Below are 27,895 nucleotides of genomic sequence, written 5' to 3' on the forward strand. Positions count from 1 at the left end.
CTTAACCGCAAAACTTACACAACTTGCTGGAAATCGGCAAAGGCGAAGGCGCGCAGAAATATGTGACGAACATTTTGCAGAGCCGCCATCAGCGTTCCTCGATCCACAGCCTGGCTATTGTGATGGTACTTCCAGTAGGACTCATGCAGCGGCACACGATGCGTCACATTTAGCGAATATTCGAACTCCTCGTACTCGTAAAAGTCCAACACCAGCTTGGCATGCGCATGCAGCTGGACGAGCGGAAACTGAGCGAGCACCTTACGCTCCAGCGGCGTGTGAGCGCCCTCGGTGAGCAGTGAGAAGTAGAGGAAGCCACCGTAGCTGGTGGTGCGATCACCGTAGAATTGTGGCGGCAGCTGAAAGTACAGCGGCTGATAGAACTGGGCATAGGCGCCAATCGAGACGTTGCCCGTGGAGCGTGGCACCAGGCTCAGATCGTTCATGTGCTGGATTTCGGCATCTTCGCTGTGCGATGCACTGCCCTCCATTTGGACAACCACAATGTACTCGTAATCCGCGCCCGGCACGTGCTGCGGTCGCAGCTGCTGTACGCTGAGATTGCGTGCCTCCGGCATGCGGATGTGGCCCCAGGAGAGTTCGCTCTGCTCGCACTCGGCGGCACGGCCAAAGCAGAAACAGCGCGTGCAGCCCTCGGGATTCAGCGTGGACAGCCCGAACGTGCTCTGCATGCACGTGTCGCACTTGAGACCCACCACCAGCGATTTGCACGGACACTGGCCATTCGAATCGCAGGCAATCAGGCCATCGGCGCGCTTGAAAGAGCCTGCCACATCGCAGCCGCAGCGCCGGCATTCGGGATAACCGAAATAGCCGACGGCACAGCTGTTGCAATTGCGACCCGCGTAGCCCTCGCGGCACTCGCATTGTCCACCGACTGTGGCACACTGCTGCCCAATGGAGCCGATGTGATCGCATTCGCATTCGCGACAACCTAAACGTGCCTGCCAGCCCCAGGTGCCGGGCACGCACTGGCCACAGCCCAATCCTCGCGTGAATTTGGGACAAATACAACGTCCATTCAGTGGATCGCACACCTGGCCCTCTGCTGCGCATGCCGAGCAGCGTTGACAGCCCTCCGTACTGAAGCCATAGAAGCCCTCGGTGCACTCATTGCAATGCCGTCCACCAACTCCAATTTTGCAATCGCATTGACCCGTCCACGGATTGCACTCGTGACTGCGTGCGCCGTGCGGATCGCACTGACAGTCGTGACAGCCGACGCCTTGCGTCAGATTCCAGTGACCCGCCTTGCACTTGTCGCAGCGACGACCAGCCACATTCAGCAGGCACGAACACTGACCCGAGCGCTTGTCGCAGGCCGTTAACAGCGAGCCAATAGGACTGCATTGGCAATCTGAAAGGATAAGACCAAATAGAACGGATTTAAGCACAATATTATTAACTTAAATTTAAAAATCATATAAACTGCTTATAATATCTGCCTATATCTCTTTGCATCATACAAATTAATTGAGATTATATTTTCGTTTGCCTGAGTCTATTTCAAATGCAAGTTGTTAGTTAGCCAACTTTGATATAAGCCAGTTACTACTGCACACAAGCTGGCAGGTCATAAATTATGTTAAGTAAATAATATATCGTATTATGTATATTATTAATGTATTTTTGAAGCTTTACTGATGCCAAACATATTTTGGAAAGGATCAAACTTCGACTAATGTCTTAGAAACTCCAATAACAATGGGCAAAATAAAATTTGATGATTGGGGATAATTTCAATATTTGAAAGTTATCTTTTGATAATAAATAATCGCGTGTGTGAGAGTATTAATAGGCCATAGTGTCGCAGATTGGCCAATACAAGGCTATTGTCACTTGAATGTCCAATTTCTTTCCCGTTTTTATAAATTTGTTTACTGGGCCACATGTGCGTCTGGCACTGTCATCATCATCATCATCATTGGCAGCAGCAGCGGCAGCAACAGCAATAACCGCTAACTGCAGCCAAGACCACGAGCAACATTAACAACTGTTGGCCTGGCTAAAAGATCCGCCAGCTAGTTTTGGCCGTTTTGTGGGTTGCGCGTAGGCAGCACCACAAACCGCCCACATTTGCATAGAGTTTCCTCGCCGGGGCGACAAACTACAAATGCAACAACTACGCAGGACGCAATAGATGCTAAAAGGGTGGAGCGGGTAGGGAGGCACATGGACGCGGCAGACAAGTCTGCCAGGCATATACGAAAATAAATTCATTCATAAATCCGGTAAAACCAACGCAAAAGTTTTCAAATTGATTGCGCGATCTAAAAAAAAAAAATATAATAACTAAAAATGTTTACATACAAAAATATGCATAAAGACTGCAGAAATCAAATTAAAGAACTAGCGGAAGTTTTACTACGCTTAAGTGAGTTTTTAAGATATTAATGCCTATTATAAATTATTTTCTTAACTGCATTTTCCAATGGTACTCTAAATATTAAATGTATGTTCTCAAAAGTAACGTACTACTTGTAAAAAATGATAAACTTTTTTATTTTCCTAACTTTAAATATTTATGGATTTATACCAGGAAAAAATTGACACTGAGGAAGTTGCTTAGAATTTGTTAGTTTCTATTTTTATTTATTTTATAAATTTCAAATTTAAATATCTCTGAGCTACATTTCAAAGGTCTATCATTTTAAACTAAATAAAAGTAATTTTAATGTTTTATTGAAGTGATAAATAGTTTTGGATGCATTGTTTTAAATAAAAATATATGTTACGGTTACAAGCTTTATAGCTTGTTTATAATACCCAAACTGAAGTCAGGCGTATGCAAAATAAATGTAGAGAAATATGAACATGCTCTAGCACGCGACACGAGGAGATAGTAGTGGTGGAACAGTTCGTGGAGCATTCGCTGGAAGAGTAGGCAACTGGCAAATGGCAACTGGCAACTGGCAACAGTCAGCAGCAGCGCCTCAAGCCTCACTTGGCTAAGACGCGGACTGACTGTGGAGGCTCTCTCACTGGCGGCTGCACAGCTGTCAAGTGCCTGTTTGGGATTTGCATTTTCATGAATGAAACAGCGAGTGCTGTCGTAAGCTCACAGCAAGAAAAACATCTCAAGAGAAAGGTTTTAGTGGTGTTGTTTGTTTGTAGTTGTTGTTGTTGTTGTTGTTGTGTTTTGCCACCTCTCAGACAAGCAACCAATAAAAGGTTCAATCAACTGACGCCATTGACGACCCCTCTTCGGCTGATGATGCTGCGGCTGCTGAGCAAATGATGTCATTAAAGTTTACAATGGGGCATCACGACTCTGTGCTTCAGAAATGCGTTTGTCATGCTACAGTTTGAGAGGCGCTGCACTGCCACAACACTCGCAGCACTCACAACACCCACAGATCTTGCACTGTCTGTACTTTGCTGTCTGCGATCTGGCAATGTTTGTTTGAATCTGTTTGTTGCGTGGGTCTTTCATCAGTTGTTGTTGCTGTTGCTGTTGCTGTCGGTTTCTCTCAATTTTATTGACTATATTCTTTGTTTGCGTTTTATTAATGAGCGCGTTTTGTTTTCGACTTTGGTTGTGCTTTGCTTCCAAATTTGGTTCCACAACTTGTATGGTCAGATCTAGTTGGTGTGTGCTGTGGTGTGGGCTAACTCTGGTGGGCAGTTAAAGTGCACTTCCGTTCGTTTAACGGTGTGCTTTATGCGAATGTGCGTAAAGCGTTTTTTTTTCTCCTATATTTGATGGATTGGTAGACAAGGCATTGGCTTATTGTTAATTGGCAATTTGAATCTTTGCAAAATTCGTTTTTTTAGTACTCAAAATCATCTTTAAAAACTATTTAACTTTTGTAATAATCATAATAGACTAGTTTTTGAATCGAAAAATAAAGCAGGCTTTAAGAATTGAGTTGAAAAACATTTTCATTAAGGTTACACACCTTGATATTGGCCTTAAGCCTTAGAACTATCCATCAAAAACACCAAACAAGATCAGAAAATTGTTAACATTTAACACAGCCACAAATCACCAGAGCGTGCAATAAATTAACAATTAAACAATATGAAAAGCTCATAAGTGAACATGACGAAGAATTGACAGTAGTCCACATTCAGCAGCCAAAATGTACAAACAAACTATGCGAAAAAAAAGAATAGTTGTGTATAATTTGCGGCATTGTGCCTTAAATGTGGAGCACGTGTTTTGCTGCCATGCAGTTTTTCACTTTGGACATGACAAAATATTGATTAAATGATTTATTCTGTGACCAGTTGCGGCCAGACACCGCTGCGTATGCGCAATGTGCTGATTGCCAAAGAAACTCGCGCCAACGCGGTCAATCAATTATCATAAATCTCCAATCAGCAACCAAAAAAAAAAAAAAAAGAATAAATAAATTTTACAGATACCAAAGATGCCAAGAAAAATATAAATGTATTTTCGAACTTTAAATACGCTATAATAATATAAGCTCAATATACTTTTAATATGAAGAAACTAAATCAAGATAACATTTACTAAACAAAAATAAAAATATGACTAGAATAAAGTAGACTAATAAAGATTAAAGATTAACTAACCCGACAAATTTAATACTTTATATGTATGTATTTTTAAACAATTTGTTAGTAATTTCATCAGCACTGATTGATTACAGCATTCAACTAAAGACTGATGCTAATATTAAATTATAATTAAAAATAGTTACAAAATAGTCTAAGTCTACCGGTTAGAAAGAGCATTGAGCATTTGCAACTGGAAGTAATGCTCAATTTAAAACACATTAGATTCAGGTAGATTGTGTGCGAAATCAAACGGCAATTAAGCATTGTAGGCAAGATCGATAACAATCTTGTGGCAAAGCAGTGACCGTTTGAGTGAATGACTGACTGACTGACTGACTGACAGACTTGCTGACTGACTGACTGACTGAGTGAGTGAGTGAGTGAACGACTCTGCATTGACAAGATTTATGTGTAAGTTGACATTTGAAATGTCAAAATGCAAGTTGGCCAACGGCAGCCGCTTATTCAGTTAGTAACTGCAGGCGTAATGCGTTTACAGCATTTGTTGTTGTTGTTGTTACTTTTGTCTCGTTAGCCGCCCACCGCTGACCTATATTACAATGGAGACAAATAGGGGGAGAAGGAGTGTTAGAGACAGTAAGCTATAGGTGCTTACAGACAGCCAGGCAGAGAGGCAGGTATCGACCACCCGGTTGTGTTTCTGCTGTTTTTTTTTCTCTTCCTTTTTAATAGACTCACGTAGCGCAACGGTCGAAATTTTCGTAGTTAATTAACCCGTTTGCATACATTTTCTGTTTTGGCCAGGCCTGGTTACTGGTCCTGCCAGCCAACATCAACCAGTTGCCCCAGTCTATAGTGGGGCATAGTACCCAGTTCCCACTCCTGTTGCCGTGGCATTATTTATGCTTTCTTTGATCGAACTCGACGCTGGAGCGTCATAATAGTCACAGTTCTCAAGTCACAAGTTGCGAGAGTCTTGATTGTTTTCGTGCGCTCCATAAATTAAACGAATGTTAACTCATCGTAGGAAATTGTCTTGTCTCTGAGATACCCTGTACTCTAGGAGTACATTACAGTTAGCTTATTACCAACAACAGCTGACAATGTAAAACGTAAACTAGGCCGGCAGACCGAATCAATCATGTGCGTATTAATATTTACATATATGCCATTTATGCTTTAAAGAATAACTTTAATAATTGACATTTGCCATGCATGCTCATTTAAATCGCTACAGAGTATTAGTTAATTATAGCATTTTGTTTGCTATAATGAACGGTTAGCGGTGTTGAATTTTGCGGCGCCCCCAAAGTAGCGGCAGCTGAGGAAGTGGCTACATTAAAAGATCACAATTTATGCAATTTATTATAATCTGTTTTGCGGAGTTGACTCAATTAAACTCGTTGTCAAATGGTTGCATCAATATAATTGTATAGTTAAAGTGGCAGAGCGGTAAATTGACAGATCAAAAGTGATGAAATCTTAATAGTTTGAAAAACAATTTAAAGCTGGAATATTAAAGACTTGATCAAGCTATTAAATACATAGATCATCTAACAGGATATTGTGTGTGCAATGGCAAAATCATATTATTTGCTACCGTTTTCAAGCAGAAGTTTTACGGTTGCTAGAATAGCATTAAATCTGAGAAGTACAAAAATTACTTGCAATTGTTACCCCAAAAACAAAAACAGATTTAGTAATAAGAATTATTATTGCGAATTTCGACTAGTTATTGATGAAATTCAACTCAACTTAATATTAATGCTTTAAATAGCTTAAACTCTTATATTTTTGGATTTTCCGGTTTTTTGGTTTGCCCCCATATCAGTTTCTGTTCCCCCATTTAGGTATTTAGTGCTGTCATGTTGCGTTACATTTATAATACATACTTAATGCGTTTGTCTGCATTATGAAGCACGCAAAAATCACGAAAATGATGGAGTTTTGCGACCATATCCATAGCGACAACTACCAGACACCGTTAAGACGTCTCGACATCTGAATTATGAACAGCATTATTTTTGTATACGATTCCTCTTCGCTCCGCGCCCTCTGTTTGCCCACCTCGAGTGTGTTTCTAGTTTACAATTTCGAGTTTTTATTTTTAGAGTCGGGCGTTTTGAAGATTGTAGTCACGAGTTTTGGCGTTAGCATTGGAGTTGGTCTTAAGACAAGTGGCAAACTACCCCCGTGTCCAACAAAAAAATAATAATGAAAAATTATTAAAAAAAAAATCATATGCAAATTTGTTTATGCCAAATAATGCGAGCGCATTAACCAACATAAACTTTGGTATTATACAACGAGTTTTTTTTCTTCTTTATGTTTGTTTTCCAGAATTTTGAAAGCCATTAGAAATACTTATTCATAATAAGTGTCTAACAATTTGAAGCGCTTTGACCTTTCGCAGTGCCTGGCAAACTGTGGAAAAATGATGGATCGGCGTTGTGCTAATGAATGGCATATTAATTTGCATTTCAATGCACCAACAATATTTTTTTTCGATTTTCTGTTTTCAGTTTTCAGTTTTTCGAGTTTGTCATTGAATAATGAGACAAGTCGTTAGTTTTTCGATGAAATAAATACAATTTTCTGCGCTCTCAGTAAATTGTAAATGTTGGTGCCAGGAAACATAAATTATAAGCGACAAAATAGATTGGATTGGAGCTGCGGCAGCTCTCGAAATATGAGAAAAACATTTTGTAAATGTCACATTCACATGCTGAAAACTACGTGCCAAATTTTTTCAGTCGCGCCCCCAATAAAAAATGATTATTAATATTTATACACGGTTTCCTTTTTTTTTCTTATTTTCGCACAGCGTTGGCGGCATTTTCAAATTTTTCTGTTGACAGCTTTGCTGTTTTTTTATGCGTGCAGATTTATGCACATTTATCACAGACTTTTAATTGAAAGCAGTTTTCTTCACATCATCTGAAGAGTTTGCGTCTGTTTGTTGGCAAATTGTTTTGCAAGTGTTTCAGTAGTTCTTTAATGGCTACTTTTATAGCGCTACTTGGATCGTTTAGATCGTTTAGATTTATGCCGATAGCCGGCGCGTATTTTAAGTGTTGTTTGCCGATTGTTGTGGGGATATTGCTGAGACGTGCCGCGTTCTTCTATCTATTGCTGGAAATCAAATAACCATGGCTTTACGGCTTTGAAAATACTTGGAGCTTGGGCAATTTAATGTTGTGTTGAAATATTTGGATGGATTTATGATATTACAAGTAACAATTTGTATTTTCAGTCTGTAGCTAATAGATTTATGTCTTACCAGATATTGTATTAAATGAATTCATGTTTCTAAATAGTGGAATCAGCTTAGATCTTACGTGTTAATTAACGTGTCTTTGTTGTTTACACAACTTTTCTTATCTAGATAAAAATAATCTGTGGTTCCAAATGTTATTTTAGTCAGTACGACTAAAAATGTGTGTGGACTTTTGTTTTGAGATTTTGATATCAAAATGTTGCCTGTAATGTGAGGACTATATAAACTATTCTATATATAAGATCATAACACAAATCTCCAATTACCATTCATAAATAAAAATGAGTTCCTTTCTCTTTTACTTTTCAATTTCATATGAATTCTTCGCTTTTGGTGTTGACTTAATAACTTTTATATTCCTATCGCTTTTTCTTTTAAATTTTCCCATTATGTGTCTGAAATTCAGTACTCAATTTGTGAACCTCTGCTCAATTAAAGTCTTTAAATGCGCTTAATTAAGCAATTGCCATTAAGCTTGCAAGATCTTTTCTTGGATACACCCACTGGGTAACACCCACCAGGAGCTCCATACACAAGCTCTCTCCGCACATACATATATGATCCATATGTGTGGCTGTGCCTGGGCCGACTTTCGCCCATCAAAAAATGAACGCAGTCAAATGCTTGGCGGGCTCAAATTGCATTTCCTGTCACTTGGCCGATCGTTCGACCAGCCCAGCCATGAATCTCGCACCCAGCTTCAGTTTTGCCCAGTTACAGGCCATGGGTGTGTGCATATGTCTTTCTGGGTCCCGGGATCTCTAATAGTAAAGCTTTGTCCGGGCCTGTCTGGGTTGGTTGGTCTCGCTGTCTGCCTGATTGTCTGCTAGTCCCAAAAACCAAAAACCAAAAACAAAAAACCTACAACATACGACATGCAAAGTTACATGTGTGTCAGTCGCCGCCAATGTTGTGGGTGTGTCTTTGGGTGTACATAATGTGTGTCTGTTGCACACAGTCGCGGCCAAACAACATCAGCATCAACATCAACTCAAACACCAACAACAACGTGGGGCCATTTGCAATTACAAGGCATATTGATGTTCAAATGTAAAATGAAACTATGAATAACGAAAATTTGAAATATACATCTCAAATACTCTTGAAAATAGGAGATGAGGATCATTCATTTCAAACTGTAACTTGGTAATTATTACATAAATAATTAATTTTTAGTTCACATCGATTTTGAATAATAGTTGTATTAAATCGAATATTTTTAGTTTATTATATTATTTTAACGTTGATTTTTGCCAAATCTACATTTCATATTCGCCAAATTATTTGCACAAACTTAACACACTTTCAAAAGCGCACTGCAACAGCTAAAACGAAATTGAAATTAAGGTTTTGGCAGGCAATGCCACAAAAAAAAAACTTATTTTGTAGGCCATGGTATCTTTTTGCCCAATTGCAGTTGGCTTTTAATTACAACGACTGAACTCTTAGCAATTTTAATTAACTTTAGTTTTTTACTTCAGATTTGATCGTTACTCGTAACATTTGTGTCTGAGACTTTGTCTGGCAATTTCTTATCTTTATTTGCGACATGTATTTTTAATTTAAGCGCGACTATCAAATATTTAAACTGCATAGCCAGCGACTCCCTCGACAATGCCCCAAAGTGTTTTGCTAAATGGTTTTCTGCTCGCTTTTTCTATATATCTATACATTTTTTTCTTTCATTTTTTTTTTGGTTTGTTGGGGAAGTTTTTTGCTTGACGTCTTAAACCGCCGCTGGCTTCAGACTTTGCCTCTTTTCCTTTGATAGCGCGCATAATTTTAAAAGTGTAGCTGGTTATGTTTATTTATTTTTATACTGATCGGTTTTTATTTTCTTCTTTTTGGGCAAATAGTTTCGTTAATTGAAATAAAATTCAATTTGACGTTTTTATGGCATGTGGAGATAGTTTGGCTAAATACGTGAGATGTTGCAGTTGCAGCTGCCCGCTTAACGGGGGGGTCTAGACAGCGTCAATGAGAGCTCTCAGTGGGTATGTGAAGTGTGAAAGTTGTTTTTTGGCTCTAGAAAGATGCAACCCGTTTTTATGGGCAATTTCAATGGTCTGGATAGCTTTTAGATAATGTTTGCATCGAATGCAAATGCCTTTTTCTTTTATTGCGACAAATATATTTTATGCAGATGTTTTTTAAACATTCAAATATTTGCAATAGGTTTAGGAATTTTCAATATATTTCTTGCTAACAAAAATAATCTTTAATAAAATATAAGTTTCACATCTTAACACATTGAATCAATTTAATACCATGCAAAAGCTCACATCAAAATCTATACGAATCTTCAGTTAGTTTTGCAATATGGATTATTATGTATTTTTCTTTTATATTTTGCATAATAAGCTTCTGTGCATAGAAACATTAACCCAATGTTGTCGGTACACAAGTTGGCAGCTGTAATTTTGAACAATTTTGCGCCTGATAATATTTATTATTCAATTTGCATTAAATCTGATTATAGAAAGAGAAACCTGTTTGCAGCGCTCGCAAATAAAAATGCAAGCAAATTATTTTTCTGACGCTTAAATTAAGCATTAATTTTTCGCAATGGCCAAGAGGCGGCGTCATAAATATCTGGCGAGCGCCGTCGAAAATTGTGAGATCATGTCGCGAAATAAGCGAAACATTTTTTAAGGTGTTGCTGCGCTTGTTGTGACAAGCGAATGGCGATATCCAAAAATCGTATGGCAGATAAGAAAAATAATGTTGGGTGCTTAACAGTTAACATATATATATATATATATGTGTGTACATACATATGTAGGTTTGTACATGCTACACACAATTTCCCGCCGAGTGCAGCGTATAAAATTACAAATAAATGTCAAATTAGTAGCTAAGAGCGGGGAAAGGGAAAGAGATAAACGTTAAGATATAACAGATATGCCAGACATGCATTATAAATCAATTTCCAATTAAAACGAAGCATACAAAAAATAATCATTGACATTATATGCTGTTGAAGTTTAAATACCCTTTCGTATAAAAAGCAATGTGGAATATAATATTCGAATTAAAAATTTGTACTTTAAGTCTATAGCTATTGGATGGTTTATTAGTATTCTCTTAATCAAGAAGGTGCATATATTCTTTAAGTGGTCTGAGCTGTGTTACATATTTTATTTGAAGACTATAATACCCAATGCAAGCAAGTTCAAAACCAAACTCAGCCAGCACACCGGAAATACGAAACCCTGTGTGAAAGACCACGTGTGGAGTTGCCGTTGAAGAGTTTCATCCATTGTGGTTAGATTGGAAATGAATTGAGGTTAATCAGCGCTAGAGAAATTTAAATAACATAAAAAAGAATTTCACTTTATACAGCTTAACGTGGCTTTTGTTTATACCCTGCTGCAGCTTTAGAGTCTGATTTTTGGGTTCAGAGAATGTCAGCATTTATTATTATAAATACATATATATATAGTTTATGCACCTTAAATATGTATACAAATGTACGTTTACTATTTTTGGCAAGTCACGTTTTCATATTTATTTTGTAATTTTTGACTTGAATTCAACGGGAATCGTCTGTGGCCCCCACAACGTGTGCCGGGTTGTCTGAGGTCAGAGCCAAGAGATGACGCTGACGCCTGCCCCGTGGGCCAAAATCAACAACGTAAACCGGGCAAAAGTCTGAAATGTGGCTGCAACAACAATAATCATAATGACGATAACAACAACAACAACAACAAAACTCGACTGGCGCCTCGGTCACTTTGATCTATGCACTTCAAATGATTTTTTCCTTTTGTTGGCGTTGCCTTTTTTCCGCCGTCTTCAGTCTTGGCGTGTTTTGGGCTCTGTTTCTGCGGCTGCTGCTGTTGTTGTTTGTGCCGATGCGTAAACAACGAAGCGGCAGTTTAAATGAAACGGCAACTTTTTGGGCTGCCTGTTGAAGCGGCAAGGAAGTTGGCACAACATGTGCTTCAAGAGCTATGAGTGGACAAGGGGGGCGGGGGCACTTGCAACTGTAAAAGTGTTCGGATAAGTGGGACCTGTGGTAATGTTGATCTTTTGAGATCCGAACAGGCATGGGCACTCTCGTAAGATCTTTCTCTAAAACAATATTTAATATAAGCGATACAGATTCGAATCTCAGAGTATGCAATAAATGTAATATTTTCTAAATTGATTGCTTGTAACTATAAAATGTAGAATATTAACACTTATTAATGTACCTTTATTCTATAAATAAAAGAATAACTAGTAATGATCAAAGGGTTTTCAAAAATCGTCGATTAAACTTTTTTAAATAAAACTAAAATAAAAATAAATCGAATAATTTTACATAAAAATGAAAAGAGTTTTTGGTTGGAGTTATTCATTGGAAATTACGATTTAATCTATTTTTTTTTTTATCAATATTTTCTATATAGTTACGTAACAGTCTAGATTTTAGGCGAATAATAACCTATAATTAAATATGTTTTAGCTATCGATAAATTCAGAAAGAGTATGTTTTTTTTTAAAGCAAATTTACCAATAGTTTGATAATCCATAAAATTCAACTCATTTCGTGCAGTTTGTGAGCCACTTGGACTTAATGTCAACTCTACAACTGTCGTGTCTACAAGTTTGACACTTGCATTTGTCATTCGAATCATTTGTTTGGTTTTGTTTGGTTTTGTCTTGTCTTGGCTTGGTTTGTTTGCCTGTCCATTTGCTCCGCTTACATTTTCAAGTTTGTTACTGTTACAGAATCTGTCCCTCGCCCTCTACCGCTGTTTTCTTCATCTTTAACGGCGTCTTAGCTTGTCTTTTTTTCCCTGTTTGTTTTTGTAAAATATTTTTCTTTATATTTTGTTGTTGTTGTGGTTTTGTCTTTGGGTTAAGCTTTATGCGCAATTAGCGAGCACATTGTTTGTTTTTGTGGCACGTTTCATTGTAATTAAAAAAAATCAACGCTGCTCGAAAAATGTTACTCAATTCTGTCCATGGAACTCTAGATTAGTGTCCCGTGTAGGTGTTTCTCGAGTCTGTCTTGAGTGTTTCTTGGTCTCTTGGCTTGCCCCGGCTTGTCAAGCGTCTCGCGTCTCGTTTAAAGCTCTCAGAGGCTGCAACTGTCAATATTTGTGGTTGTTTAGCTAGCCGGTTTGTTTTCTCCCATGTGGCATGCTTAATCTAAATGACTGGGATATGTTGCGGCTAACAACCGCTGGAAAGCGTGCCACAATTTAAACTATATATGCAACCCATTGCACGTTCACTTAATAATAGAAAACCCAAGTCATCTAACCGCATTGCGCTTACACACATCTCTAAATGAGAATGTCATCTATGCCCCACGTTGGGCGCCAAGCCGGATAGCTAAAAATGCGCCTACAGCCATCACACAACTGGCACTCTAATGTCAGCATCGTGCTCGTTTGCGGCAATGTACATACATATATTGTTGCTTGTCTCTTGTCCGTGCTCTCCGAAAATGCTAATTGATCAGGCGCAACAGGCGCCAAACTTCCAACGACGAAACAATCTATCAATGGAGCCCCACAACAACTGTTTTGGTAGCCCAATCCAATTTGCAACACAATTTTTGCCTTTGCATTTTAATGTGTGCGTAATTTGATTTACTTGCAAAGTCGTTGAGTGATTTGATTACGTAAGCAAAAAGTCGAGGGGAAAAATATATATGGAAAATCAATAAATAACGAGAGTCTTAATTTATTAACATATTTTGAATTCATTTATCTAGCCGTAATTATCCGGATTATTAATCAAATTTTGTTTAATCATACACTATTCGTTTTGGTGTTTGTAAAATGAAAATATAAATAATTGTAATTGATTTTGTTTTATCTTTCTTACGTCCTTTTATAATTTATTCATTGAGGCAATAAGTGATAGTGCTATGAAATTGTCAAAATAAGTAGTTAGAATTGAAAATTATTGATTTATTCCTAATTTAGAAATAAATTATGTTCGTATAATTATTATTATTTTCTTGTAATAAATGGAAAATGAAGACTTTTACTAATTTTAATTACTTGGATAAATTACTTCGAGTTTTTTGAAGAGTCAGGAAATGAGTATCCTTCATCCTCTTAATGATATTTTCAAAGGTATATATTTTCAGGGCACGCCCACCCACTGCCGTCCACACCCAACCCATTAATTATCTGAGAATTCCGCAGAAAAGTTCTCTCTTTAATTATATTTGTAATAATTCAAAAGCATTTCTAAAACGCAATCTCATCTTTCGATGTGAAACTCAATGTACAGATAGCTTAGTCTTGGCCAATTTGGAACTGATGTCGCTGCTGGCGAGCAAAATGTCAATTGCTGTTGACCAATTAGACAGATTTTCTATGTTGGCTCTGGCCGCAAGGAGCATGATTATGCTGGTGGATGGGCAATCGAGACGGCAGATAGCATGACGTGGTCACTCCGCCTCCGATTGGCTAATGCAATTTAAGTGGGCAAACACATTAACTGCCATAAGCGAAGCGAATGCAATTTTTATTAGCTTAATTAACACCTGATTTTTTTTTTATTCATCTTCCTGCGTTGCATTCAACTCGACAATTAAATGAATCGTGAATGCGCAAATTTGCTTACCACGTTGCCGGGATCGCTGCGTTGTTGTTTGCCGCAGCGGTATAAAATGCTGCGGCATCAGACGGACGCCAGTTGTAGGCAAAATGCCTGGCGGACAGGGCGGTATTGAGTCGAGATTGCTGTAAAGCACAATGTTGTTGTTGCCGGGGTGGATGAAAATCTGTTGCTGCTGCTGGAGGCTCAGATTGCCAAGGTGCTGTTGCTGCTGCTGTTGGCGCTGGTGCTGCTGTTGCTGTTGCTGCTGATAGTAGGTGGCAGGCAGCAAGGCGAATCCTGGTTTCTGCGGCTTTTGCGGTCGTGGCGTTATGGCAACAATGTGTTGTTGCTGCTGCTGTTGCTGTTGCATGCCAGCAATATGCTGCCGCTGCTGCTGTTGTTGCTGCTGCTGAAAGTTTGAATGTAAGCGTGTGCGATAGCTAAAATGTTGCTGCTGCTGCTGTTGTTGTTGTATCTTTGGTATCAGTGTTGTTGCTCTTGTTGCGCTCGCACTGGAAGCAATTGTTGCCATTGCTGTTGTTGTGCGCGTTGCATGCGTCACATTGCGTTGATAATGATGCGGCCGCAACAGTTTGCGTCGCTTGTTCCCGTTGTTGCTGCTGCTCGCATTGCGGTTGGCGACAAAGGGAAATTTGCGACGCCATTTGCTGCGCATTGGTGTTATTGTTGTTGTTGTGGTTGCTACTGTGCGTCCTGTTGCTGTTGCTGTCGCTGCGGCCGTGGCTGTGACAATTTCATTGAAATTGTTGCTTATATTGATATTTACACTGCTATTTACACTAGTTAGATGATGCTGATGCTGCTGCTGCAACATGTTGCCCTCAGGCGTTGCATGCTGCTGCCGTAGTGGATGTTGCTGTTGTGCTGCATATTGCAGCGTTTGTGTTATGCAGACTAGATAGATGCATAAATACAGCAATTTTGTTGGTGATGTTGTTGTTATAGTTGCTGCTGCAACATTTCGTTGTCGGTTTACTTTTTGTTGCAGTTGTTGTTGCTTTATTGACGCGCCTGTCATTTTGACAGTTCGTTTGTCAGACGCTGACATATTTTTCATATTTGAAATATTTTTCCAATCAGTATTTGTCGCTTTTCATCGGGTTTTCACACATTTTACGACGCGTTTTGTTTACGTTTTGCTTTGAGTTACAGAACATTTTCCTTACCCGGAATTTGTTCTAACAATAAATGTGTTAATTTAGAGAGAGATATTAGAGGGAACTTATAGCTCTTTTTTGTTGTCATTACAATTGACAGTTGCAGCGTAAATTTGTATGTTTAAATCACAAAGATTAAACAATAATCGAACAACATATTAAAAACATCGAAATTTGTATTAATATTAATAGCATCAGTAAAACTTCTCGATTTCGCAACAATATCAAATTTAATTAGGAATAAAAAATCATCAATTTATTTGGAAACCATACAATTTGCTGGTTTATTATTAGCTCGCATTGCTCAATTAACATGGCAAATGAAATCATTAGGCAAATGTATTGCTAAATTGCATTTATAGCCATCAGCAACAAGATAGCTACAAATTTTTCAACAAAACTTTTGACAATTTGTAAATAAACAAACTGTTATTTACAATTTCCATTTTGAGCACAAGTAAACAGCTAGAAAAGTCGACGGACGCATTTGGTGTGTGGCCTATGGTAAACTAATTAGTAGAGTTCTAAAACAAAAAATCAGCAAGACATAAAAAAGTAAATACTTTTAAGGAATGTGTTACAATTTGTGTATTTGTTTTGACTAAAAAAAATGAGTTTTGTCTGTGGCACAGTTTCAAGTTCCGCTGGCCAAAAACGAAACCCTCGTTCGAATACACAATCTTTGGTATATCTAATGAAGCCCTTGTCCAACAAGAACTTATAGCAATAGGATTCGCATAAATTTGTACCGCAAAACTCATAAACTTATGTCGAAAAGTTTATTAAGAATATGTTTATAAGAGATTTCGGCCGCAAATACTTAAATATCTATTCGTTAATAAAGGGGTTCTATCGTCATCTGCTAGATAAATTAAGTACTATTTTCCAGGAAGCGCAGCTGCCAACAAATTCGCATAGCACACACCGCAACAGCAACAGCAACCAAAAGCAAAAGCAGCCACATAAACTACAAAGTAGATCTGAGGAATCCAAAAGCAAAAAAAAAAAAAAAGAGATCGTGATGTAATAAATTTCGAATGGAACTGCGGACAGTAAGCGAAATACAAGTAAAGCTAAGCGCATACATAAAAGCTCGGAAAGACTTTTGGTATTTCTAGTTATATGAGCTATAAAAACAATATCAAGCCTATGATGAACATCAAACATATTTCAGCCATCGAAGAGCTGAACAAACGATCGTAAATAATCAAACATGAACTGACAAATCAGCGAAAAAGGGGCTATACACAAATGGGGTCTAAGCCCCAGGGTCAATGGATTTCCTCTCTCTCTACCTATCTCTCTCTCTCTCTCTCTCTCTGTCTGTTTACCTTTCTTGTGCTATACACAAGTGGAAAATTAGTTGCCTCGAGAGAAGAGCAACAAATTTCAAATAAGTGAGCTTTTGTTTTCCATTGAAATTTGGCGGCTTTTTGTTATTTGATCTTTTTTTAACTAACCCAACAACCAAAGCAACCAACTCAAAAACAACAACAACAACAACAACAACACATATATTGTTGTTGAAACATTTTTACTCTTTTTTCATAATTTTTGTGTGTTGTTGTATTCTTCGGGCATCTTCCGCTTGAGATTTCGTAGTCATTGTTCAACCATCTGAGCCGCATTTTGCGGCTACCTAATTTAAATTTCTCACATTACAATTAAATTGGACATTTGCCCGTTGCTTCGCTCAACTTTGGAACGCTTTTTTTTTTTACCTGGCCAACATTCATCTGTTGTGTAACCAGACAGCATCGAGAGCAAAGTGCCTGAGATCTCGCTGTGACCATTCTGATCTGACAGTTTAGTGCCAAATTAATGTAAAAACTGAAATATGTCAGAGACGAGTGCGTATATAATTAATTCTGAAATTGCTGCCTAATTGAATGTGCCATACCTGGCTTTTAAAGTGACATGAAATACAGAATTTCCTTTTATACGCTGGCATAAAGAAATGTTGACATGGGTTGGCATCTCAGTCGGTACAAAGGTACACACATTTTAATATAATTCTTTTACAAGAATTTCGCATATAAATAACTCTAATTCAGAGCATTTGTATTCATGTTATTCTCCTGTGTATGGGAACCACCTTACAAATTTAAGACTCCCACAAATACTTAGGAGTTATGCTTGACAAGCTATTAACTCTTAAAGCTTAGACAGATGAACATATTACCCTGGCTTACTAAACACAGATCAAAGCTTAAATTCTCTCAAACTCACGCTTTGTAAGACCATAATTCTACCAATATGTACGTTCTCTAGGCCGTAATCTGACTTATGGTAGGAAAGCCTCCATTAGTAACAAACATAATTGTAGATAGAGATCTCAACATTAAGCCCCTAAACTTCAACACCACCTCAACTCACTCTATAGTTAATCTTTAATCTAACAATTTCCCACCTGCTCGCAACACTGTTTGCTTTGGAATTCCGGCTCACTGCCTGTACATCTTCATTTGTTTTTGTAGTGCAACCCAATTACAAAACGGTCGAACATTTCGCACATTTCCACCGTTTACTTTACCTGCACGAATCTATTAACGCCTCAGCCAACCAAAAAAAAAAAAAATCAAAGAGTAGAAAAAATTTGAAAAGGAAATGCTGAGAATACTGCCAAGTGGCGATCATAAAGTATTTAAATATCTCGCAGTGCATTTGACGGCACCAGCGAACCACCGGGTAAACCACCCGCTGACCCGTTTGATCAGTCGCGACTGGACATGGCCACATGTAGAGCGGTCTATGGCAATGTTTTCTTTTCCTTTTTTTTTTTTTGTGTGCTTTTCCAATCTTTTTATTGCATAATTGCAATTGAATTGTTTGGCACGTTTTCGATTTCGTTTTGTTGCACGGGGTGTAAATGGGGAAATATGTTAATGATTTGATTTAGTGCCTCATTGGCTACCAACTTCGAACACATCAGCGTCATGTACAGTCATAAATTTTGTTTATAAAGACATTTTTTCAATTTGATTTTTTTCTTTAGTTTTCTGTTTTTTTTTTTCTTTTAGCAATTGGAGCATAGAGCGCAACTAAGAAAAATATGTGTTTGCTGATGAGCCCCATTTGAATTAAGCAATTTCCTGGGGGAATGCAATAAACTAGGACATATACATATGTGTACACATATGGCATGACTCAGCGGGGGCAAAGTGAAAGGTTTTCCTGGGGCAAGAACAAGAAAATTGGGTCATGGAAATGTTAGTAATGTATTTTTGATGAGCGATCGTTGCGATAAGCGGAGATCTTGTTTATGGCAGTGGTTTTTTATTTTATTGGAGACTTGTAAATTAGTTTCTTGGCATCTTTAATGATTGTTAACAATTAGTTGAAGTCAAAGATTCGAAAAGTTTTCCATATCGCAGTTTTTACAAAGTATTTTTGAATGGTTTTGGGATCGATTAAAGCAATCACAAATATGGATTGCCAATCATTTTCATCAAATGCTACAATATCACCAATCAAACATAAGTTTTGTGGAAGAGTTTTAAAACACTTAATTGGGATAGAAGTAAGTCTGTGTATAGAAAATCGAATACGATGTTCTTTTGCTTTTTGGCATTGCTCAAACAGAAGCAAAACTGTCAACACTCATTAACTGCATCAGCTAAACAACCAAATCAATAATTGCTAGAAATTTGATATCTCATTAAAAAAAAAGATGTTGGTCTGCCAACTAAAAGCAGTGGAGTGTTAAAAACGGCGGCCAGCTAATTACGTAGAATTGTCACTTTTAATTAGCAACTGGGGAAAAAGTCCAGATATGAACACAAATACAAACACACACACATATTGACACACACATATTCACACACACTTTACTCGAGAAGTGACAACGTATTGTCAAGATAAATGTACAAAAAATGTATATGTATATATTTCACTAACAAAGTTGCTGGCAATTTACAGGTCTAAGTAGCAACTGTTCCCCGAGGTAACCAAACGAGTTTACGAGACTTTAAATTTTCGGCTTAAACTATGAAACATTGCAGTGCAGGGCAAGGGGGATGACAGTGGCACAAGCCCAGTAGCACTAGCTACGCATAGTGTGGACTACGTGGGGTAACAAAAAAAAAATGAAGAAATAATGAGCCCACATAAGAAATGACTTAATCGCTGGCGGCTTGTTAACCCCAGCTGTAAAAAAGTTTTGTAGCCAAGTCTTTAAGTAGCTGCACAAATAAAGATTTACAGCAATTTACTTGAAGGCCTAAACTCTGACTGCCAGTCAATAATTTCCGTTGTCCAGATTATATGTCTGAGCAGAGTCTAGGACGGGGCGCCCAACCAAAGAGGAAGAGGCGACCACCGTCAGCGCCTATGAGGAATTGCATAATTATAGCATTTTCCGGCCAATCGATCCCATGCAGGCTGGCAGGCAGGCGAACGCTCTCTGGCAACCATTCCAACTGCAGGCATTGGCATAGGCTCAGGCTAATTTGTTTAGCATACCCCATATTGCAGTTGGCTGTTTGTCCATATAATCTAGGCATTATATACTAGCTGTGGATACACTAGCTGTGCCACAACACTTGTCCTACACCTAGTAAAAGTTATTTGCTAATGAGTTAAGTTGTTAAAGATGCCATTCTCTTTGTTATTAGCAGATTTACATCTAGAAATCTTTGCATACGTAAACTGTGCCTAAGATAAGCATGTATATTTTAAAGGTACGTTGCTGCCACATCCACACAATTAGTTGTAAGAGGAATTTTAAATGAATAAGAAAATAACAACGAAATAAAATGTATTACATGACACCCACAAGGAAAACACTTTTAATTTTTAACAAAGTTTTTAGTTTAGTCTTAATTAGCAAAGTTTGAATAAACTCAAAATACCGAATGTTTAGATGTACCCCATTTGTATTAATAAGTCTTTCATTGTATTTATGCAAAGGGTATTCAAGTTGACATAACAGAAAATAGTTGGCATCTATAGTATATTTGACTTTTTGGAGCCCGTAGGCAGGCTGGCTTTTAATGTATGTTGGAAAGTCAGTCTGTGCCTAGATACCGAGTAAAGGCAAGCGTCTTGTACAAATATTGTAATGGCATGATATTGATCTTGATTGTCAAGATCGCACACAGCATGATCGCAGACTACGTTCGTCGTCGTCGTCGTTGTCTAGTCGAGAGAGTCGCAGAGTTCAAGCGAGTTGCATTGTTTAACTTTGACTTTGTGTCAGTTTATGCCTGTGCCGATAACGATCATTGATCGTGGCTGCCGACTGTGTCATGTGATTAATCGTGTGTGTCGGTGCATGGGAAAGGGTCGTCGCTACTCAGCGTAGAAAGTAGCACTCATATGCATATGAATCAAGTACTCACACTCACAGTTACACTCACACGGGCACAGTCACTCATCTGACCAACTGACTTAATCACTTGGCTTGCATGCACTTGTCTCACTTTTTTCGAGCAGCTGCTAACTTTCAATCTGAAGTCCGCTGATTTGAGTGACAGTCAAAAGTACTGTGTATGTTTTGTTTATTTGTTTTCTTTTCTTGCGACCAGGCGCCAGCAATTGAGGAAGCAATTAAACTCGAAATTATAATGCTTCTCAATAGATCGCCATCGATCTTCATGAGGCATACCATATGTGCTGGAATTATCAGGCATTTGCCTCTGCTAAACGACAATTTAGATTTATGTGCTTGTTTTCAAATGTAATTTGCGAAATTTGTTTGCTTTGTTTGATTGAGAAAAAAGCGATCAAAGCTAATGTCCTCAAATGCGATCGCTTGAATTGGAACACACAAGAGTTCTAATGCTCTACGTTTAAAAGGGGAAGAGAATTGTAAATTGTGTAGTCATTAAGTTGTTTGATTAAAATATAATTAATCACGTCTAATTTATTAATGAATTCATGCATATTAACTAAGTGATTTAGATTGATCTAATTCAATTTATGAAAGTGGGAATCAGCAGTCAGATCAACCAAAGTTGCATTGACAATATTCTCTGTAGAAACTAACAAAATAATTATAATAAAATAACAAAATAATAATAAAATAAGGGACAGATTAATGTAGTAATTAACAGTCTTGGAAACAAAAATTTCCATTTAACTTTATCGATCGTTAGGAGCGTTGTCATAAGAAATAAACTTATTACCGAATTTATATCAGTTGAATGAAATCTTTATAATTTGAAGTGAAATTTTGCAAAAGGTGCTGCATTGGAAGCAGTGATCACCGCTCCTATAAAAAGACTCAAATCATAGGGTAACCGAAGTTCGATGTTCCTTTAGGCTCTGCTTAGCCTAAGGCTTGCAGCTTTGGTATGCCAATTTAAGTATTTTTTGCTTGATCTTTGATCTACAATTTGAGACGCAGAGCAATGCGAAGGAGCAGAACGACATGAAAGAAAGAGAGAGATAGAGAGAGAGAGAGAGAGAGAGAGAGAGAGAGGGACGGCTGAGAGGTAGAGAGTTAGAGATCAGAGACTGAGCAGGGCGGCCGTTAAATCAACTCGATGCGATCTTTTTTTATGTAGGGAGTTAACTGCGCATAGTTAGAACTTGTTTTTTTTATGGCAGACAGCAAAAGGGGGAAACTCGAAAAGAACAATGGAGAGGCGCCGCTTTCAAGTTCAAGTTGCTGTTGTTGTTGTTGTTGCTGCGGCTGCTGCTGCTGCGATCGATGACGATCGACAAGGAGCACGACTAATTGGGTCAGCCGGTCTGTGGAGTCGGCTCTGTGGCTTGAGCCATTTAATTGGATTACCGCCTTTTCATTATTCTCATATTTTTGGCAACACGCGCCTCAAACATTCTGAATCATAAATTTTGGGCGTGTGTTTCGCAATCGTAACGCCATAGACTCATTTTGGAGTGCTGTCACCTTTATTTACAAGTCACAAAAACAAAAGTACAGAAAAAAAAAAAATAAAAGAAGAGCAAAGAAAATAATAGAACTCGAAGCTTATCAGTTTGGGTGAACAAACATTGTTGCATTTGTCATCTGGAAAAACGTAATTTAGCTAATGGAATGTCTCCAACTACTACAGTGTTGGCGTTGTTGTTGTCGTCGTGTCTGGTTAGTTTTCTCTTATTTTTATCTGTCAGTTGGGCAAATAGCGTCACCGAAAACGTAATGTTTGAAACAATGACGACTACTGTACTGACTGAGCACAGTGATCTCTTTCGTATCGGGAGGCCAAGTTGCAGCTCTATTAGCATTCCCAGAACAAGAAACTAGTTGCAACTAGTCGAAGTCCCCCTCTCTCTCTCTCTCTCTCTCTCTATTGCTGTTGTTGCTACTCCACATCCATCCACACCGTCTCTCTTGCCCATTAATCATCATGGATGTCCGAGCCAATCATCACTTGCAGGCGCATTTCAACAACAACTCCCGAGAGTCTAGACAATCAGCCACTAAGTAGAGCTTTAGGGCGTTACATTAATGACTTATGGCCCAACATTGTGTAATCTTTAGCGGCTATTAGTCTCTGATTTGAACACTGATTTCATACATTTAATTAAGCAGCTTTTCGTTTGCTGCGTATGTAGGAGGTTTTCTTTCTACAAAAACACCCATTTGCCAAAGCCTCAAACTGAATAGCCATGGGTAATTACATATGTAAATGCGATATGTTACCTGGACAGCGTTGAGGGTTTTATATAAGCTGTGAATAATCGTGAAATGGGCATTTGATTCAAGAAGTTGATTTATTGACAGAATTTGCAAAAGGGGCCTTTAGTTGTTTGGTAAACATAACTAAGTATGATTATTGCAATATAGTTTTATGTACATAAAATCACAGAGTTGTTTTTAAGCCTTTTAAGAGACTGACTGATTGACACAAAGGATATTTGGCCTGCTTAGGTATCATATATATATATATATATATATATATGTCATTCATGTATATTGAAAACATGCCAGGGTATAATTCAATCGTGAAATGATTGGAAACCTTTTCAAACTTATAGATTGATTAACAAATATATCTTTTGCTTGATAACTAAGCTGTTCGTTTGTAAATAAATTAACAAATTTGTTTTCAATATTTATTTAATTGATGAGAGGATAATTTATTCTTTTTCACACAGCTGCAACTATCAATTTTAATGATTTTCTTCGCCCATTCTTCGCACCTTGATTACATAAAATTCGGTAAATATTTCGTTTGCCACTCATTATTATTAATATTATTATTATTATTTTTGTACACACTCCCGCAGAATTCTTGTAAAATGTACGCCCAGCTAATGAACACCTTGCCAGCACATTCTGTAATCAAATTGTGGGCGTGCCACGATCGCGTAAATATCGATTACAAAAAAAAAAGCAGACAAAAGATAATAATCTGCAGAGGATCAGCAGTGCTGGAGGTGGAGAGGAGGCTGTGCGCCGATCGATCGTCAAATCAATTTTCTTTCTTTGCATTGCAAATTTTCGTTATCAAAATGGTAAAATCAACGGCGACGATCGATCCGCTCAGATCCGATCCGGTTCGGTTCCGTCAAGCGATCGATGAAGTCGCACGGTGCACAAATCAACATAATTGCACCCGACGCGTCGCGACGCGAGGAGAACTTGCTGCAGTAGCTTCACCAACTTGCAACAACTTCAACTGGATGCGGAGCGCCAGTCACGTTGCGATCAACACGGCGCGTGCGTCGCAAATCAAGTGCAAAAATAGATCAATCAAGCAATCAATCGAATCGCTTCAATCGCCGTGGCAAATGAAAAGGTTTTTTATTTCTTCTTCGCTTCGTTTCGTACGTGCCGCGTCGAGTCGTGTGAAATAAAAAATGTTTTAAAAAAACCAACAAATGTTAACCGTTGCCGAGGGGGAAGGGGGGAGTAAATTCAATTGGAATTGCAATTGGCCAGAATCAACAAATTTTCAGTGCTGATACGATTGTTGTTGTTGTTGTGCTTTTGCCATTTCCGCAGAATTGCATACGGAGAAAAGATGATTTGCTGTGTCTTCTTTTACCGTTTATTTTGCATTCTGCATAAACAAATTTTCACACACAACACACACACTCACACACACACACACCCACAGATACGAAACACCAGAGAGCACAACACGACACTCAATTGGCAACCGAACGATTTCTCATGTAACCAAACGCGCCCGTCGTCTCGTTGCAACTGATCGCGATTTGTCCCAATCAGAAAGCATTAACCGAAAGCCCAAGCAGTTCGTTTCGAACATGTTGCGGCCATGTTGCCAGGCGGTTAGTTCTCAGCTGCCAGCTGATGTTGCCAGCAGCTGGGCAGCATGTTGCCAGCGACAAATGCGTTGGCAACATGACTTTGAAAGAGCAGCTTTTGTTTAAATTGATATTTTAGTATGATTTAATTAAATAAGAATTTAATAAGATATAAGAAATAAGCTGAGTTGTATGCTATATGTTTTATAATAATAATTGAAGTCATTAAAGTAAAAGTCTGTTATGAATTTTAAGTTAAATAATTGAATTGAATCAAGCCAACTATTAGTTGATTTTATAGTTAATATTAATTGAATATAAAAAGAAAGTTTAAATGAATATTCATTACAATATAATATAATGCTTATACATTTAAATGAATGGTGTTTCTTGCCTAAAATATGCGATAAGTCCAAAGCAAAAGTTTAGATATCTATTATAAAAATGTTATGTACACTTCCAATTAACATATATATATATATATATATATATATATATATATATGTACGTGCACATACACTATTGTATAGTCAAACATAGTACGTTCAATTGGACTTCCATAGCCAACACTTAACCTTGTTTTTCCTAAGAATGCCCCTTGAAATGCTTTATAAGACTTCCAGCTTTTTGCCGCCCTCTTTCATGCATGCCATGTATTTATAGACTTTACTCAAGTTTTTAATTGTTTAAACGGATAAAAAATTGTACAAAAGCTGTTGCTGCCTGCTATTTTTGAATGCACTTAACGTGCGTGGAGCAATGTAGACCAGACCCAGACCCAGACCCAGATCCAAATGCCTATCCAATGCCAGACCAGACCAGATCTTGATAGGGTAAATGCAGTTACGTTTTTGTGCGTGGGGTCTATCCCTGCCTCCCCCTACTCACACTCTCCTCGTACGCCACATTTTGCATACGTAATTTCTATAGGCCCCCCTAATTAAGTTTTCTGTTGTCTCGGCGTAATTCAATGGAAATGAAAACTTGCCGGCTACGGTTGTTTGTTATGCGTGGCCCGTCGATTATGGGCCATAATTTCGAGAGCATTTTGTTGTTTTTGACATTTTTATCGCTCACTTAGCTGCTGCCGAAAAACACAAAAAAACAAAAAAAAAACTAACAACAAAAAATAAAGAAAAAGGTTACGAAAACTTGTTGCAGACAGCGAAAAACCAATCGAAACACTTGCTTCAAAATGCGACACACGCATCGCGAAGCGTTTACTTTATTGGAAAAAGTGGCAGAAAAAATAAGAAGGAAAAAAAGTATTTTTCCCGCAGAATGCGGACACACACAGTGGACGCTGATGGCGACAAACAACATTGCTGATAAGGGAGATGGGGAAGCGAAGGGGAGCACGACGAACCGGCTACGTTTTCTGGCTTGGCAATTAAAATATTGACAGTTTTTCCATAGCGTAGAATAATAAGTTTTTAGCTTGGGATTCATTTTATATATTCTTTTTCTTACTCTTTTTCTATTTATTTATAAGATCTCCTGCTGCTGTTGTTTGTTTTGCGATTTTATTATCAGTATTTCTTTTTTATTTTTTGGCGCGAAAGGTTAACGTGACATTTTCATGTGACAATGTCATATAGAACTGCCGGCAGTTGTTTGCTTTGAAGCGCATAAATAACTGCGTCTGTGACATGGAATGCCTGTTGTCGCCAAGCTTCTACGACTGCACAGTAAACAATTCGAGTTGCAATTAAACTCCTTGTAGACATAATTTTTTGACTAATCTTGAAAATGGAATTAAATATTACAATCCCAAGGAATGTGGTTAATTGTATCAGTGTATTTTAAAATAAAATAAAATTTAAAATATTGACTGATAAATTTACCTTTTATAAATTCCATTTTTGGGTATTTATTTGACAAAAAAAACCTTTAAGCTCATGTTTCTGCATTCTTTCATTTTTGCTTACATTTTGCAACAGTTTTTTAACATTTTTCAAATGACGAACTTTATTTATTTTGACTTGATTATTATTTAAAATTTAAACTTTGGTTTACAATTAATTTCTTAACTGTAATTATTAAATTTAAATTTAAAAATTGTTTACCGTGTGAGACGGAGACTGAGGCCAGGCTGTGGCATGTCTAGGCCTAGTGCCCGACAGTATGGCCTAGACGGGCTCTCACTGCCCGTCTGTCTGGGCTGTTGGCCATGTCTGGCGCGGATTGGCCTGCTGCTGGTTTGCTGCCTGCAGCTTCTGCTGGTAGCAAGGTGCGGTGACCATATGCAGCAGTCAAAGCTATTTGTAGCTCGCATTGTTGCTGCTTATGGAAAATGGGCAAGATGTTTTCCTTCTGCCGCGTGCGTCTATTTGCTGACACTCGTTTTTACCCATTTCTTTCTCATTTTTCCATTGCATCACAGCAGATGCGTTGATGTTGATGTGATAAAAAATTAAGTGGCAGCAGAAATGGAGAATACATCAGTGGGGCATAAGTAGTTTCAAGTGGACGTCAAAAAGATAAGCTAAGGCATAAATTCTCAAGCTTTATGTTAATTAGTTGGCTTGAGAAAAAGCTAAAGCTTTAGAGAAATTAGCACTGTGCTCGAAGTTTTAGTAATTATGCCCAAGCGAAGAGTTTATTCGATTTAAGAGTGTGTCAACATAAGAAAACGAAGAAATCAAGCTCATTAAAATATTGAAAATTATGCAAAATGTATAAATCATGTAAATATAATTTTATGACCATTTTGATCTGTTTTTAAGAGAAGTAGCTTTAAGCCTCTTATATCACGAAGCTATAGAAATGAAATAATCGATAATTTTCAGATTGAAAAACTAAAACTAGCTCAACAAAAAAAGCTAATGTATTTCTAATTAAATTCGACAATATGTGTATACCATTATGTTCACAATATAAAAATATAAGTCTTATCTGCTTACAGCCTTCGACTCTTTTCTCATCACCTATCTCCCTCTCTCTCTCTCTCTCTCTCTCTCTCTCTCGCGCTCTGCCTAAAATGCAAAACACACCTCACCTGCCAGCAACTGCAACGTTCGTTGTCAAAGTCAAGCCCACGAAATACCAAAACGCTTGACACACACATAAGCTGAAATCTCTTAAACCTCTAACTGGAAACTAACAATAAGTAAATGCAAAGATTTAAATCAGCTACAGATTTGTTGCGGCCACAGCAAAAAAAAAAAAAAAATGTTAAAGAAGAAGATGAAGAAATAGACATATG

The 27,895-nt window shown here is 37.9% G+C and overlaps 1 protein-coding gene across 3 annotated transcripts in view; it reads right to left on the reverse strand.

Annotated features, from left to right (window-relative positions):
• The window catches only part of LOC6562217 (laminin subunit alpha-1), a 77,976-nt gene that overhangs the window by 8,559 nt on the left and 41,522 nt on the right, over nucleotides 1-27,895 (reverse strand). Inside the window, exons 1-3 of one of the 3 annotated variants that reach the window (XM_032735926.2) lie at nucleotides 23,620-24,546; nucleotides 14,357-15,531; nucleotides 19-1,378 (exon numbers count right to left, since the gene is read on the reverse strand). In XM_032735926.2, coding sequence (XP_032591817.1) covers nucleotides 19-1,378; nucleotides 14,357-15,410 — 2,414 coding nt within the window. In that variant the 5' untranslated portion in view covers nucleotides 15,411-15,531; nucleotides 23,620-24,546. Of the gene's footprint in view, nucleotides 1-18; nucleotides 1,379-14,356; nucleotides 15,532-23,619; nucleotides 24,547-27,895 lie in introns of those variants that run through there. The other 2 variants (XM_032735927.2, XM_043214480.1) reach the window with 2 other exon arrangements.

The sequence above is a fragment of the Drosophila grimshawi genome, unplaced genomic scaffold (assembly GCF_018153295.1).
Source record: "Drosophila grimshawi isolate 15287-2541.00 unplaced genomic scaffold, ASM1815329v1 contig_1377, whole genome shotgun sequence".
NCBI lineage: Eukaryota > Metazoa > Arthropoda > Insecta > Diptera > Drosophilidae > Drosophila > Drosophila grimshawi.